The sequence below is a fragment of the Salmo trutta genome, chromosome 18 (assembly GCF_901001165.1).
Source record: "Salmo trutta chromosome 18, fSalTru1.1, whole genome shotgun sequence".
Classification (NCBI taxonomy): domain Eukaryota; kingdom Metazoa; phylum Chordata; class Actinopteri; order Salmoniformes; family Salmonidae; genus Salmo; species Salmo trutta.
The window spans coordinates 46,589,137-46,601,864 of record NC_042974.1 but is presented as its reverse complement, the minus strand read 5'-3'; the positions used below and the strand labels follow the sequence as shown (position 1 = coordinate 46,601,864).

Below are 12,728 nucleotides of genomic sequence, written 5' to 3'. Positions count from 1 at the left end.
GTTTGCAAATGGTTTTTCTAATGATCAATTAGCCTTTTAAAATGATAAACTTGGATTAGCTAACACAACGTGCCATTGGAACACAGGAGTGATGGTTGCTGATAATGGGCCTGTGTAAGCCTATGTAGATATTCAATTAAAAAAAATCTGCCATTTCCAGCTACAATAGTCATTTACAACATTAACAATGTCTACACTGTATTTCTGATCAATTTGATGTTATTTTAAAATGGACAAAACATTTTTTGCTTTTCTTTCAAAAACAATGACATTTCTAAGTGACCCCAACTTTTTAATGGTGGTGTATGTACATTTTAGCTCTATTTTTTCCTAATTTCCTTCTAGGTTTTCTTGAAAGAACAATCAGAGATTATAGATTGTAGTTTCCCAGTAGTCATTACCAGTTGGAGGGGCGTTCAAGGGGATTTTACCCAGTCCTGTGCAGGTATTTACGAATTTACAAAATGTTATGAACGCAGCATAATTCTTCATTTACTATTTAGCCTATGCTACTCCCAACCCCGTACAGTTACACCCTAATTTACATGGACTGTTGGGGGATTCCCAAACCTAGCTTAATGCCTGGAAAGCAGCCTTAAACTCAATATGTTGAAGAATTGCTCTTGTAGGCTCATCATAAAGCAACTCTAGCCATATGTTAATGTTAATGCATTCAATTACCATAATTATTAAGTGCTTGGTGATCCATAACACACATAGGCATGCTGTAATAACCTATAGACGGGTGTTTAGAAACAACATTGAGTGACAGAGAGATTCCTCACAGATGTCCTATGAAATGACTATGTAATTCTATGGATTCCTACTTGTTGCATGATATATCATCATTAAATAGATAGGATGTAACAATTCTGTCAATCTGAAAACACGGTGTTCATTTGGACCAGAATATTCAATTGAGACAGAATGACACAGGCAGAGAGACAAAGAGATCGTTGCACATCTGCATGCCATTTCAGCTAGATTAATTTGGTGCGAAGTTCATAAAATGTTTAAACAATAGAAATTGATTTTTAAGATTCCTCTGGTAAGTTTTATTCACAAAACACACATACATTTCAATGTTTAACACAATCAAAACAGTAATTGTCATACTATTACTTCTGTTTTGTTTACCTCGTTGATACCTTTTTTTTTTTTTCAGAAGATGAATTGTATGTGTGTCACGTAGAATAGTGTAAACCAATTCCAGTACTCCCAATTGTAGCCCTGGACAAAGCACCCTTATCAATTTGTCAACTTATCAGCAAGCCCTCTGAGTTGATCAGGTGTGTTTCTCTGAGGCTACAACAAAAATGTGTGCTGTTGGGGGTACAGGAGGACTGGAGTTGGGAAACATTGATGTGGAGTGCACATTCTTTTCTACAATTAGGCTGAGAGCTTTTGAGTTTGAGCTTTTCTTAAGTCATTCATGTTCTATTCCAGAATTCAACTCCTTATAGTGTTCTATTCTACAATTCTAGTATGCTTAAGGCTTGAATTAGCTTCCCTTTGGGATGTCATCAGTCGGAATCAGTTGAATGTTCAATAAAAGACGTGTCATGGTGTCACAGTACCATACAAGTGGATGGAGATCTGTACTTCTTCATTGAGAGTTGAGGTCTGTGGATCTGAGATCGTTCCTCTAGAAACAGAGCGTTCATTTTAGCTAACCAAGGGCACTGGGTGGGAAGAGTTTGCACATTGGAAATCATTTCATTATTCCTAAAGTTAAAAACTGTCCAAACGGTGCACCGGGCTATGAAGCACCTACAACTGGGAGGGCAGTGTTAAGGTATTGACATGGACGTCCAAATCTCCCGCCCTTCATCCCGTCAGAGCGGGTTAAGGTTTCAGCCACGTTTCAGGTCAGCCATGGCAGCCAGAGCAGCATTCCACCCTGGAGACCCCATCACTCCACCACCTTAGGAGAAACACACACACTAATACATTGGCATTTTAGTCATTTAGCAGATGCTCTTATCCAAAGCAACTTACAGTAGAGTGCATTTTCTTTTTTTTCATACTGGTCCACATGCAAGAGTGAATACACACACACACACACACACACACACACACACACACACACACACACACAGGATCTTAATTTGATCACTCTTTGTTTGCTGAGAATTTGCAAACGTGTACTGTATTAGAGTTTTAAAAAGGCTTCAAAAGTTTGTAATTTCCATTTTGACATTTCAGCCTTGATTTGCCCAACAAAAAATGTATCAACCCCTACAAAAATATCCATTAATTATAATCCACATAATAATTCACAGTTCCTGTTGCTGCAGGATTATTTTCCCACTGTAGCAAACTGGCTCAAATGAAGATCCTACATCGGCACACACACACACACAAGGATGACTAGGAGCTGGCATCGGATAGAATTCCAATAAACCATTTACGACCAATCACAAACCTGGATGGGAGCCACTGCCACAAAGATAAAGCCCTTTGATTGGTGAACGGTAGTCTGAAAGGGAGGGCAGAGGTCGAGCGAGGTAGAGCTGATCCAATGACATTGCTCCGTGGAAGATATTCTGTGGAGGATAAAATACCATACTACATAAATCTAAGTCCAATTTGCCCTCTTCTCCCTGAAGTGCGCTCTCGTTCAATTCCCCGCAACGATCTAAAAGCATTGGATTGGTGTGAGCATGGGCTAGGGGGAGTTTCCACCCTCTTAGCATCAAAGTAGAATAGGGGGGGGGGTCAGTAAGGGTAAGGTTTAGGGCATAACTTTGCTAACCCCACTTCTCATTTAGGCATGACCAAGAAGACAGGGCTTTGACTCACTCATCCATGTCTCTATGGTCGTTCCCTAATGGGGAACTGAGAGAATGGAAAGAACAGGACTGAGTGAAATAAGGAGAAATGGAATTGAGTCCGTGAATGAGTAGATGAGAACATAGTCAAGCTGGTAATACTCTTGGGACTTACTAACTGCACTAGTCTTAGACTTAAGTCTTTAAACTGCACTTTCAGAGTCCATTCATCGGCTTTGTGAAAGCAGCAGTGTAAAAGTGCACAGTAGTTTAAGCATGCAAAATGAGCCATGAACCAGAAACACTTACACAAATACTGCAGACCCAAGTGGTTGAACTACTTTGAATACCAGATATGAACTTTGATTCTGACGGACAGTATCATGGTAAACCACCATAAACCGTTCAATGCCGTTAGTTAGCACACATACACACTCTCTCTCTGACGAAAGGAAAGCAGGAAGAAGAGAGACGCTCCTTTAAAAATCACTTCCTGGTTCAGAGCCTGTGGTTTGGTGGTGTGCAAATCAGAACTTTGTATAAATACATGCTACTTCCCAGTGGAACACTATCTAATTTACTACTAGCTATTAGAAAATCGACTTGAAATATTGAAATGTACGTACATTGTGGCTGTGAACCGTCACACACACTGCACACACAGACATTTTCACACACACATACCCCTCCAGTTAGGCCAAATATCCTCTCCAGGTCGGGGGGAGTCAGGACGTCTTTGCCAATAATGGAGGATTTGAACCCAGGGGCATACTGCTCAATCCAGCTAAATACTACACAGATACACAGGCACACGGAGACATAGTCAGTTTCATTTAAGTTCAATAATGCCTGTGATGAGCAGTAAAATGTTATACAAAATCTTCAGAGGATGACGACTTTCTGCGTGGGTGACAATGTTTCTGTTACTAGCATCAGTGACAACTGCTCTAAGAGTGTTTCCACGTGAGTGTGTGTGTGTGTGTGTGTGCGCGTGCGCGTTCTAACCTGAGTCTGCAAAGGCCTCTCTGTCCTGGTCTGTCCACGCTCTCCCTCCCACCAGACTATATGGCGTAAACTGGGTGAACAGTAACACCACATGACTACCAGGGGGCGCCAGAGTTGGGTCCAACACCGATGGAATGGTCATCTCGATCATGGGCCTGTAGGGGAGAGAAAAGGAAGAATCTAAATGTGTGTGTGTGTGGTATGTGAACCTGTATGCACTTCTGTGGGTCCCTGGATGTGTGTGTTTCCGTACTTGCGTGTCTGTGTGTGTGTGTGTTTACCTGGACGAGGGCCGTCCCTCCTTGCAGTCTTCGTAGGCTGTCTGTAACACCCCCACACTCTCACAGTTGAGGTGAATAGAACACTGGTGGTGTGGGCCAGGCTTGCCGTCTGGTGTGGGGGCCGCTAAAAAGTTAGGAAGCTTATCCACTGCCACTGTTAGGAAGAATGGGTCCAAATTATTTGTAATTAGGTTCCTGCCCCCCAACCATCCACTCCAGAAAAAAACGGCCCACGGCTGAACCTAGTTGATGATCCCTGGCTTAGGGCGAAACTCTTCTCACGGTCTGATGGAACTGGGTGGACTGTGGCCAGATAAAGGTCTAATTGGAGGAGGAAACCCCGGCAGCCGGCAGTAATTTCCATCGTACCCCTGAGGCATGGATATTCGGATTCCACCGGGTTCAGGTTGAGAAGGGGCGTGTAGTATAGACCCCGGTTGGGCTGGTGGAGGCGCTGGGAAGAAGTCCCTGTCTCTCGGTCCGTCTTCTGGACAACGCGATCCATGGCGGCGCACAGATGGTGAAGCTTCTTCGCTTGCTCCTGGACGCGCTCCTCCACCTCCATGTCCGGGGTATCCTCTCCTGCTGACTTCAATATGTGAGTCGGTGATTCTGTCATATTCGTGTATGTAGGTGGCAGGGAAGTCAGGCGCAGGAGAAACCAAGTTGGTTAATATGGAGTATTTAATTAAAACAAACTCCAAAACCAAAAGTACAAAATAAAATCGGTAAAGTATACCCGTCGCACACCGATACACAAACCCACGTAACATAACATACAAACAATCACTGACAAGGACATGAGGGGAAACAGAGGGTTAAATACACAAGTAATTAATGGGATTGGAAACAGGTGTGATGGAAGACAAGACAAAACCAATGGAAAATGAAAAACTGATCAATGATGGCTAGAAGACCGGTGACGTCGACCACCGAGCACCACCCATGCAAGGAGGGGCATCGACTTCGGCAGAAGTCGTGACAGTGAGTGCCTTGTTCTCTCTTTTGAGAGTGAGAATTTCACTCTGGCTAAACTCCAAACTCCCCTCAGCCCTGCTACCTCCTCACACAACTTTTCCAGTGTTGCATGGATTCCAGCCAGAGCACTAGCCTCTACTTCAACGGTAAATAAATTGTCCGTGTCTGTAGATTCATCTGTTTTTCTTTCTTTTGTCGGGTTAGAGTTCTTTTGCGAGGTTGTCGGATCTTTCCATGATGGAGTATGTTGTTCCTCCATAGTGTAAAGCTGTTGGTATTCGTCGATTTCCCTCAGGATCTCCTTAGTATCCAGGTTGGCTCTTTACTGCAACCAGTTGTTTTTCAAAAGTTTTCAACAATGCGTCTTTCCCACGACCAACGACCGCTGTCTGTAGTACAGCACCTATCACTGTTATTTGGTTAGCGGTGGTTCCTAGTTGTTTAAAGCTAAACACGTTGCGGAATCCACGCGGTTTTGTTTTAATCAAAAATAACAAACCCGGTGTTTTCCAGCATACAGTGTTCAGATGCGCACTCTGATGACGTGTGACGACAATGAGGCGCATGTTGATTTTGTTCATCCACACCAGATGCGATCAGGACACGCAGGTGAAAAAATCTAAACAAACTCTGAACCAACTATATTAATTTGGGCTCAGGTCTAAACATTCATGGCAATTTAGCTAGCTACCTTGCTGTTGCTAGATAATTTGTCCTGGAATATAAACATTGGGTTGTTATTTTACCTGAAATGCACAAGGTTCTCCACTCTGACAATTAATCCAGAAGAAGAGACTGGCTTGGGCCAAGAAACACGAGCAATGGACATTAGACAAGTGGAAATCTGTCCTTTGGTCTGATTAGTCCGAATTTGAGATTTTTGGTTCCAACCTCCGTGTCTTTGTGAGACACAGAGTAGGTGAACGGATGATCTTCACATGTGTGGTTCCCACTGTGAATCATGGAGGAGGAGGTGTGATGGTGCTTTGCTGGTGACACTGTCTGTGATTTATTTAGAATTCAAGGCGCACTTAACCAGCATGGTTACCACAGCATTCTGCAGTGATAGGCTATCCCATCTGGTTTGCGCTTTGTGGGACTATGACCTAAAACACACCTCCAGGCTGTGTAATGGCTATCTGACCAAGGAGAGTGATGGAGTGCTGCATCAGATGACCTGGCCTCCACAATCACCCGACCTCAACCCAATTGAGATGGTTTGGGATGAGTTGGACCACAGAGTGAAGGAAAAACAGCCAACAAGTGCTCAGCATATGTGAGAACTCCTTCAAGACTATTGTAAAAGCATTCCCCATGAAGCTGGTTGAGAAAATGCCAAGAGTGTGCAAAGCTGTCATCTAGGCAAAGGGTGGCTACTTTGAAGAATCTAAAACAGAAAATATATTTGATTTGTTTAATACTTTTTTGGTTACTACATGATTACATATGTATGATTTCATAGTTTTGATGTCTTTACTATTATTCTAAGATGTAGAACAAGAAAAACGCCTGAATGAGTAGGTGTGTCAACTTTTGACAGGTACTGCATGTGCGTGTATATATATATATGTATGTATGTATGTATGTATGTATGTATGTATGTATGTATGTATGTATGCATGCATGCATGCATGCATGCATGCATGTATGTATGTAATATATATATATCGTTCCAGTTGTACCAAGGATAATTTAGCTATTTGCTAAGGCCCCTAAAGGTATAAAAAGGTATAAAAAACAATTGGGGGATGAAACATTGAATTTTGCATTACTGCTATTAGCCAATAGAAACACATTGAATAACAGATTCACTACATGGAACAAAAGATAGTCCTCCAAAAAATCTAAAGGAAGTTTGTTCTGAAGTGTCTGTCCTATATCTGAGAGATCTAAGAAAGAGCAGGAAACTATTTTTATATGTACAAAACAAAAATATAAAACCCAACATGTAAAGTGTTGGTCCCATGTTTCATGAGCTGAAGTAAAAGATCCCCAAAATGTTCCATATTCACAAAAAGCTTTTTTCTCTCATATTTTGTGCAGAAATGTGTTTACATCCCTGTTAGTGAGCATTTCTACTTTGTTAAGATAATCCATCCACCTGACAGGTGTGGCATATCATGAAGCGGATTGAACAGCATGATCATTACACAGGTGCACTTTGTGCTGGGGACAATAAAAGGCCACTCTAAAATGTGAAGTTTTGTCACAACACAATGCCACAGATGTCTCAAGTTTTGAGGGAGAGTGCAATTGACATGCTGACTGCAGGAATGTCCACCAGAGCTGTTGCCAGATAATTTAATGTTAATTTCTCTACCATAAGCCGCCTCCCAATGTCGTTTTAGAGAATTTTGCAGTACGTCCAAATGGCCTCACAACCGCAGACTACCTGTAACTGCGCCAGCCCAGGACCTCCACATCCGGCTTCTTCACCTGACAGATCTTCTGAGACCAGCCACCCATACAGCTGATGAAACTTTGTGAGAAGACCTATTTGTTCTCATGGTCTGGCAAATACCACTCTACCTCTGCCAACTTTCACCGCAGATGCGGAAGGGCGGTGGATTGAGACACAGCCCATGCAAAAAAAACATCTCTCTAGTTTAATCAGACAAATTCTGATGCCGATTTAGTTTTGTGATAATTCGATTTCCGCGTGGATGCAGAAATTGTATGCTAAGGGTTTCTTAAAGTAAGTACTTAAGTACAGTAAGTACTTGAAGAAAGGTAGTTCAACAACACAAAAGAAAAGTATGAGGTAGATAAGGGTCGTACCATTAATCTTAGTGACAGGGGAGGTGTAGTCTATCTGATCTACAGCTTTGATGAACGCTGGAGAAAGAGCACTCTGTGAGAAGCAAAACAGAGGGGTTAGGGTTAAGGTAAGAGGACACAAACACAATATTACACTTCTGAGTACAATATTTTTGGAACAATTTTTGTTGTCTTCCTGAATGTAATGTATATAGACTATTGTCTTTTCAATAGCCTCCTTTTTCAACTATTCAGACCCCTTGACTTTTTCCACTTTTTGTTATGTTACAGCCTTATTATAAAATGGATTCATAAAAAAGAAATCCTCAGCAATCTACACACAATACCCCATAATAACAAAGTTAAAAACTTTTTTTTTTAAATTTTGCGCAAATTTATGAAAAAATAAAAAAACAGATACCTTTTGAGGCTTGAAATTGAGCTCAGGTGCATCCTGTTTCCATTGATCATCCTTGAGATGTTTCTACAACTTCATTGGAGTCCAGCTGTGGTAAATTCAATTGATTGGACATGATTTTGAAAGGCACACACCTGTCTATATAAGGGCCCACAGTTGATAGTGCATGTCTGAGCAAAAACCAAGCCATGAGGTCAAAGGAAATGTCCATAGAGCTCCAAGATGAGGCACAGATCAGGGGAAGGGTACCAAAACATTTCTGCAGCAATAAAGGTCCCCAATAAAACAGTGGCCTCCGTCATTAATAAATGGAAGAAGTTTGGACCCACCAAGACTCTTCCTAGAGCTGGCCGCCTGGCCAAACTGAGCAATCGGGGGAGAAGGGCCTTGGTCAGGGAGGTGACCATGAACCGGATAGTCACTCTGACAGACCTCTAGTTCCTCTGTGGAGATGGGAGAACCTTCCAGAAGGACAACCATCTCTGCAGAACTCCACCAATCAGGCTTTTATGGCAGAGTGGCCAGACGGAAGCCACTCCTAAGTAAAAGGCACATGACAGCCCGCTTGGAGTTTGCCAAAAGGCACCTAAAGGACTCCTCAGACCATGAGAAACAAGATTCTCTGGTCTGATGAAACCAAGATTGAACTCTTTGGCCTGAATGCCAAGAGTCATGTCTAGAGGAAACATGGCACCATCCCTACGTTGAAACATGGTGGTGACAGCATCATGCTGTGGGGATGTTTTTCAGTGGTAGGAACTGGGAGACTAGTCAGGATCGAGGCAAAGATGAACGGAGCAAATTACAGAGACACCCTACTCCAGAGCGCTTAGGACCTCAGACTGGGGTGAAGGTTCAACTTCCTACAGGACAAAAGCCCTAAGCACACATCCAAGACAATGCAGGAAGTCTCTGAATATCCTTGAGTGGCCCAGCCAGAGCCCGGACTTGAACCCAGTCTGTAGAGACCTGAAAATAGCTGTGCAGCAATGCTCCCCATCCAACCTGACAGAACTTCGGAGGGTCTGCAGATAAGAATGGGAGAAGCTCCCCAAATACAGGTGTGCCAAGCTTGTAGCGTCATACCCAAGAAGACTCGAGGCTTTAATCGCTGCCAAAGGTGCTTCACCAAAGTACTGAGTAAAGGGTCTGAATACTTATGTAAATGTGATATTTCAGTAAAAAAAAATTATACATTGCAAACATTTCTTAAAACCTGCTTTGTTTTCTCATTGTGGGGTTTTGTGTGTAGATTGATTAGGATTTTTTTTTTTTTAATAAGGCTGTAACCTAACAATTTGGAAAAAGTCAAGGGGTTTGAATACTTTCTGAAGGCACTGTTAATGAGCTATGGAATTTTGAGCTTGTTCTCCAATGGGATAGTCTCACATTGCCAGTCTCACATTCAATCTGACTGGAGATTAAAGTTAATCACCAGTCTTGAGGTGTGTTAAGATGTGAAAGTGTGTTACCTGTAAGATGCATTACCTGAGGGGTGAGTGTTTTAAAGGTGACGTAGGGTGTAGCGTTGGACAGTACCACTCTGCTGTAGATCTCTGTGCCGTCCTTCAGGACCACCCCCTTGGCACTGCCATCTGACCCTACTAAGACCTGATGCACATCCTGTAACCCATACAGTGAGGGAAAAAAGTATTTGATCCCCTGCTGATTTTGTACGTTTGCCGACTGACAAAGAAATGATCTGTCTATAATTTTAATGGTAGGTTTATTTGAACAGTGAGAGACAGAATAACACCAAGAAAATCCAGAAAAACAAATGTCAAAAATGTTATAAATTGATTTGCATTTTAATGAGGGAAATAAGTATATGACCCCCTCTCAATCAGAAAGATTTCTGGCTCCCAGGTGTCTTTTATACAGGTAACGAGCTGAGATTAGGAGCACACTCTTAAAGGGAGTGCTCCTAATCTCAGTTTGTTACATGTATAAAAGACACCTGTCCACAGAATCACTCAATCAATCAGATTCCAAACTCTCCACCATGGCCAAGACCAAAGAGCTCTCCAAGGATGTCAGGGACAAGATTGTAGACCTACACAAGGCTGGAATGGGCTACAAGACCATCGCCAAGCAGCTTGGTGAGAAGGTGACAACAGTTTGTGCGATGATTCGCAAATGGAAGAAACACAAAAGAACTGTCAATCTCCCTCGGCCTGGGGCTCCATGCAAGATCTCACTTCGTGGAGTTGCAATGATCATGAGAACGGTGAGGAATCAGCCTAAAACTACACTGGAGGATTTTGTCAATGATCTCAAGGCAGCTGAGACCATAGTCACCAAGAAAACAATTGGTAACACACTACGCCGTGAAGGACTGAAATCCTGCAGCACCCGCAAGGTCCCCCTGCTCAAGAAAGCACATATACATGCCCGTCTGAAGTTTGCCAATGAACATCTGAATGATTCAGAGGACAACTGGGTGAAAGTGTTGTGGTCAGATGAGACCAAAATGGAGCTCTTTGGCATCAACTCAACTCGCCGTGTTTGGAGGAGGAGGAATGCTGCCTATGACCCCAAGAACATCATCACCACCGTCAAACATGGAGGTGGAAACATTATGCTTTGGGGGTGTTTTTCTGCTAAGGGGACAGGACAACTTCACCGCATCAAAGGGACGATGGATGGGGCCATGTACCGTCAAATCTTGGGTGAGAACCTCCTTCCCTCAGCCAAGGCATTGAAAATGGGTCTTGGATGGGTATTCCAGCATGGCAATGACCCAAAACACATGGCCAAGGCAACAAGGGAGTGGCTCAAGAAGAAGCACATTAAGGTCTGCTAAGAGCGTCTCCTAAATGACTAAAATGTAAGGTCCTGGAGTGGCCTAGCCAGTCTGCAGACCTTAATCCCATAGAAAATCTGTGGAGGGAGCTGAAGGTTCGAGTTGCCAAACGTCAGCCTCGAAACCTTAATGACTTGGAGAAGATCTGCAAAGAGCAGTGGGACAAAATCCCTCCTGAGATGTGTGCAAACCTGGTGGCCAACTACAAGAAACGTCTGACCTCTGTGATTGCCAACAAGGGTTTTGCCACCAAGTACTAAGTCATGTTTTGCAGAGGGGTCAAATACTTATTTCCCTCATTAAAATACAAATCATTTTATAACATTTTTGACATGCGTTTTTCTGGATTTGTTGTTGTTGTTATTCTGTCTCTCACTGTTCAAATAAACCTACCATTGAAATTATAGACTGATCATTTATTTGTCAGTGGCCAAACGTACAAAATCAGCAGGGGATCAAATACTTTTTTCCCTCACTGTATGCATGCACACCCACACACAGATATCACACAAGAACACATTATATTACCCATTAGCTATTAAATTCAAAAGGTCGAGTTACCAACTAGGGAACCACTAGATAACCACTCCTGGGGAAATTAAATCTGTCCTATATGGCTGTACGTATGTTTATTCACTGTATTATAATCAGCTGGACCATTACAGTTTAACATTAACTGAAAAACACTACAGAATAGAACAAATGTGAAAGCCGTGCCTATCCAGCCAGCTGACCTGTTCAGTAAAGATGTCTGCTCCGTGGGAGCGGGCAGAGCTAGCGATGGCCTTGGACACCCCTCCCATGCCCCCCTCCACATAACCCCACGCTCCCTTCTCCTTCTCCAGCTCCCCCATCACATGATGAAGGAGGACATACCTGCGGGGGGAGATACAAAGGGGGAAACTGTATTGTCCAAAACATATATACAATATAATGTTCTATTAAATTCTGAGAGGGGTGTGTGTGTGTGTGTGTGTGTGTGTGTGTGTGTGTGTGTGTGTGTGTGTGTGTGTCTCACCCACTGCCAGGGCTGTTAGGGCTGGTCATAGCTCCTATCACAGCATCTGTAGCCAGTGTGGCTTTAAGAGGCTCAGATTCAAACCAACGGTTCAGGATCTGAGAATTAAAAATAAATATTATAGATATTCAGCAATGCACAGAAGACGCTGGAAAGCTTTACAACATGGATGCAACTAGAATCAGATGAGGAAGGGTTAGACAGCAACGAGAACAGGAGGGCTTCTTAAAGAAAAACTAACAGGTCTGTGAGAGCCGGAATTCTTACTGGTTGGTAGGTGATCAAATACTTATATCATGCAATAAAATGCAAATGAATTACTTAAAAATCATACAATGTGATTTTCTGGATTTTTGTTTTAGATTCTGTCTCTCACAGTTGAAGTGTACCTATGATAAATTACAGACCTCCAAAAATGGTATATATATACAGTGGGGAGAACAAGTATTTGATACACTGCCGATTTTGCAGGTTTTCCAACTTACAAAGCATGTAGAGGTCTGTAATTTGTATCATAGGTACACTTCAACTGTGAGAGACGGAATCTAAAACAAAAATACAGAAAAGTAATTCATTTGCATTTTATTGCATGATATAAGTATTTGATCACCTACCAACCAGTAAGAATTCCGGCTCTCACAGACCTGTTAGTTTTTCTTTAAGAAGCTCTCCTGTTCTCCACTTATTACCTGTATTA

General features: G+C 42.5%; 1 protein-coding gene across 2 annotated transcripts in view; it reads right to left on the bottom strand.

Annotated features, from left to right (window-relative positions):
• Positions 1–1,027: 1,027 nt before the first annotated feature.
• pyroxd2 (pyridine nucleotide-disulphide oxidoreductase domain 2) overlaps positions 1,028–12,728 on the bottom strand; it is a 36,979-nt gene continuing 25,278 nt past the window's right edge. The window contains exons 8-16 of one of the 2 annotated variants that reach the window (XM_029698800.1): positions 12,032–12,129; positions 11,748–11,889; positions 9,699–9,833; positions 7,814–7,886; positions 4,058–4,211; positions 3,777–3,931; positions 3,456–3,562; positions 2,426–2,546; positions 1,028–1,924 (exon numbers count right to left, since the gene is read on the bottom strand). In XM_029698800.1, the coding sequence (XP_029554660.1) occupies positions 1,854–1,924; positions 2,426–2,546; positions 3,456–3,562; positions 3,777–3,931; positions 4,058–4,211; positions 7,814–7,886; positions 9,699–9,833; positions 11,748–11,889; positions 12,032–12,129 (1,056 nt within the window). In that variant the 3' untranslated portion in view covers positions 1,028–1,853. Of the gene's footprint in view, positions 1,925–2,425; positions 2,547–3,455; positions 3,563–3,776; positions 3,932–4,057; positions 4,670–7,813; positions 7,887–9,698; positions 9,834–11,747; positions 11,890–12,031; positions 12,130–12,728 lie in introns of those variants that run through there. The other variant, XM_029698801.1, reaches the window with a different exon arrangement.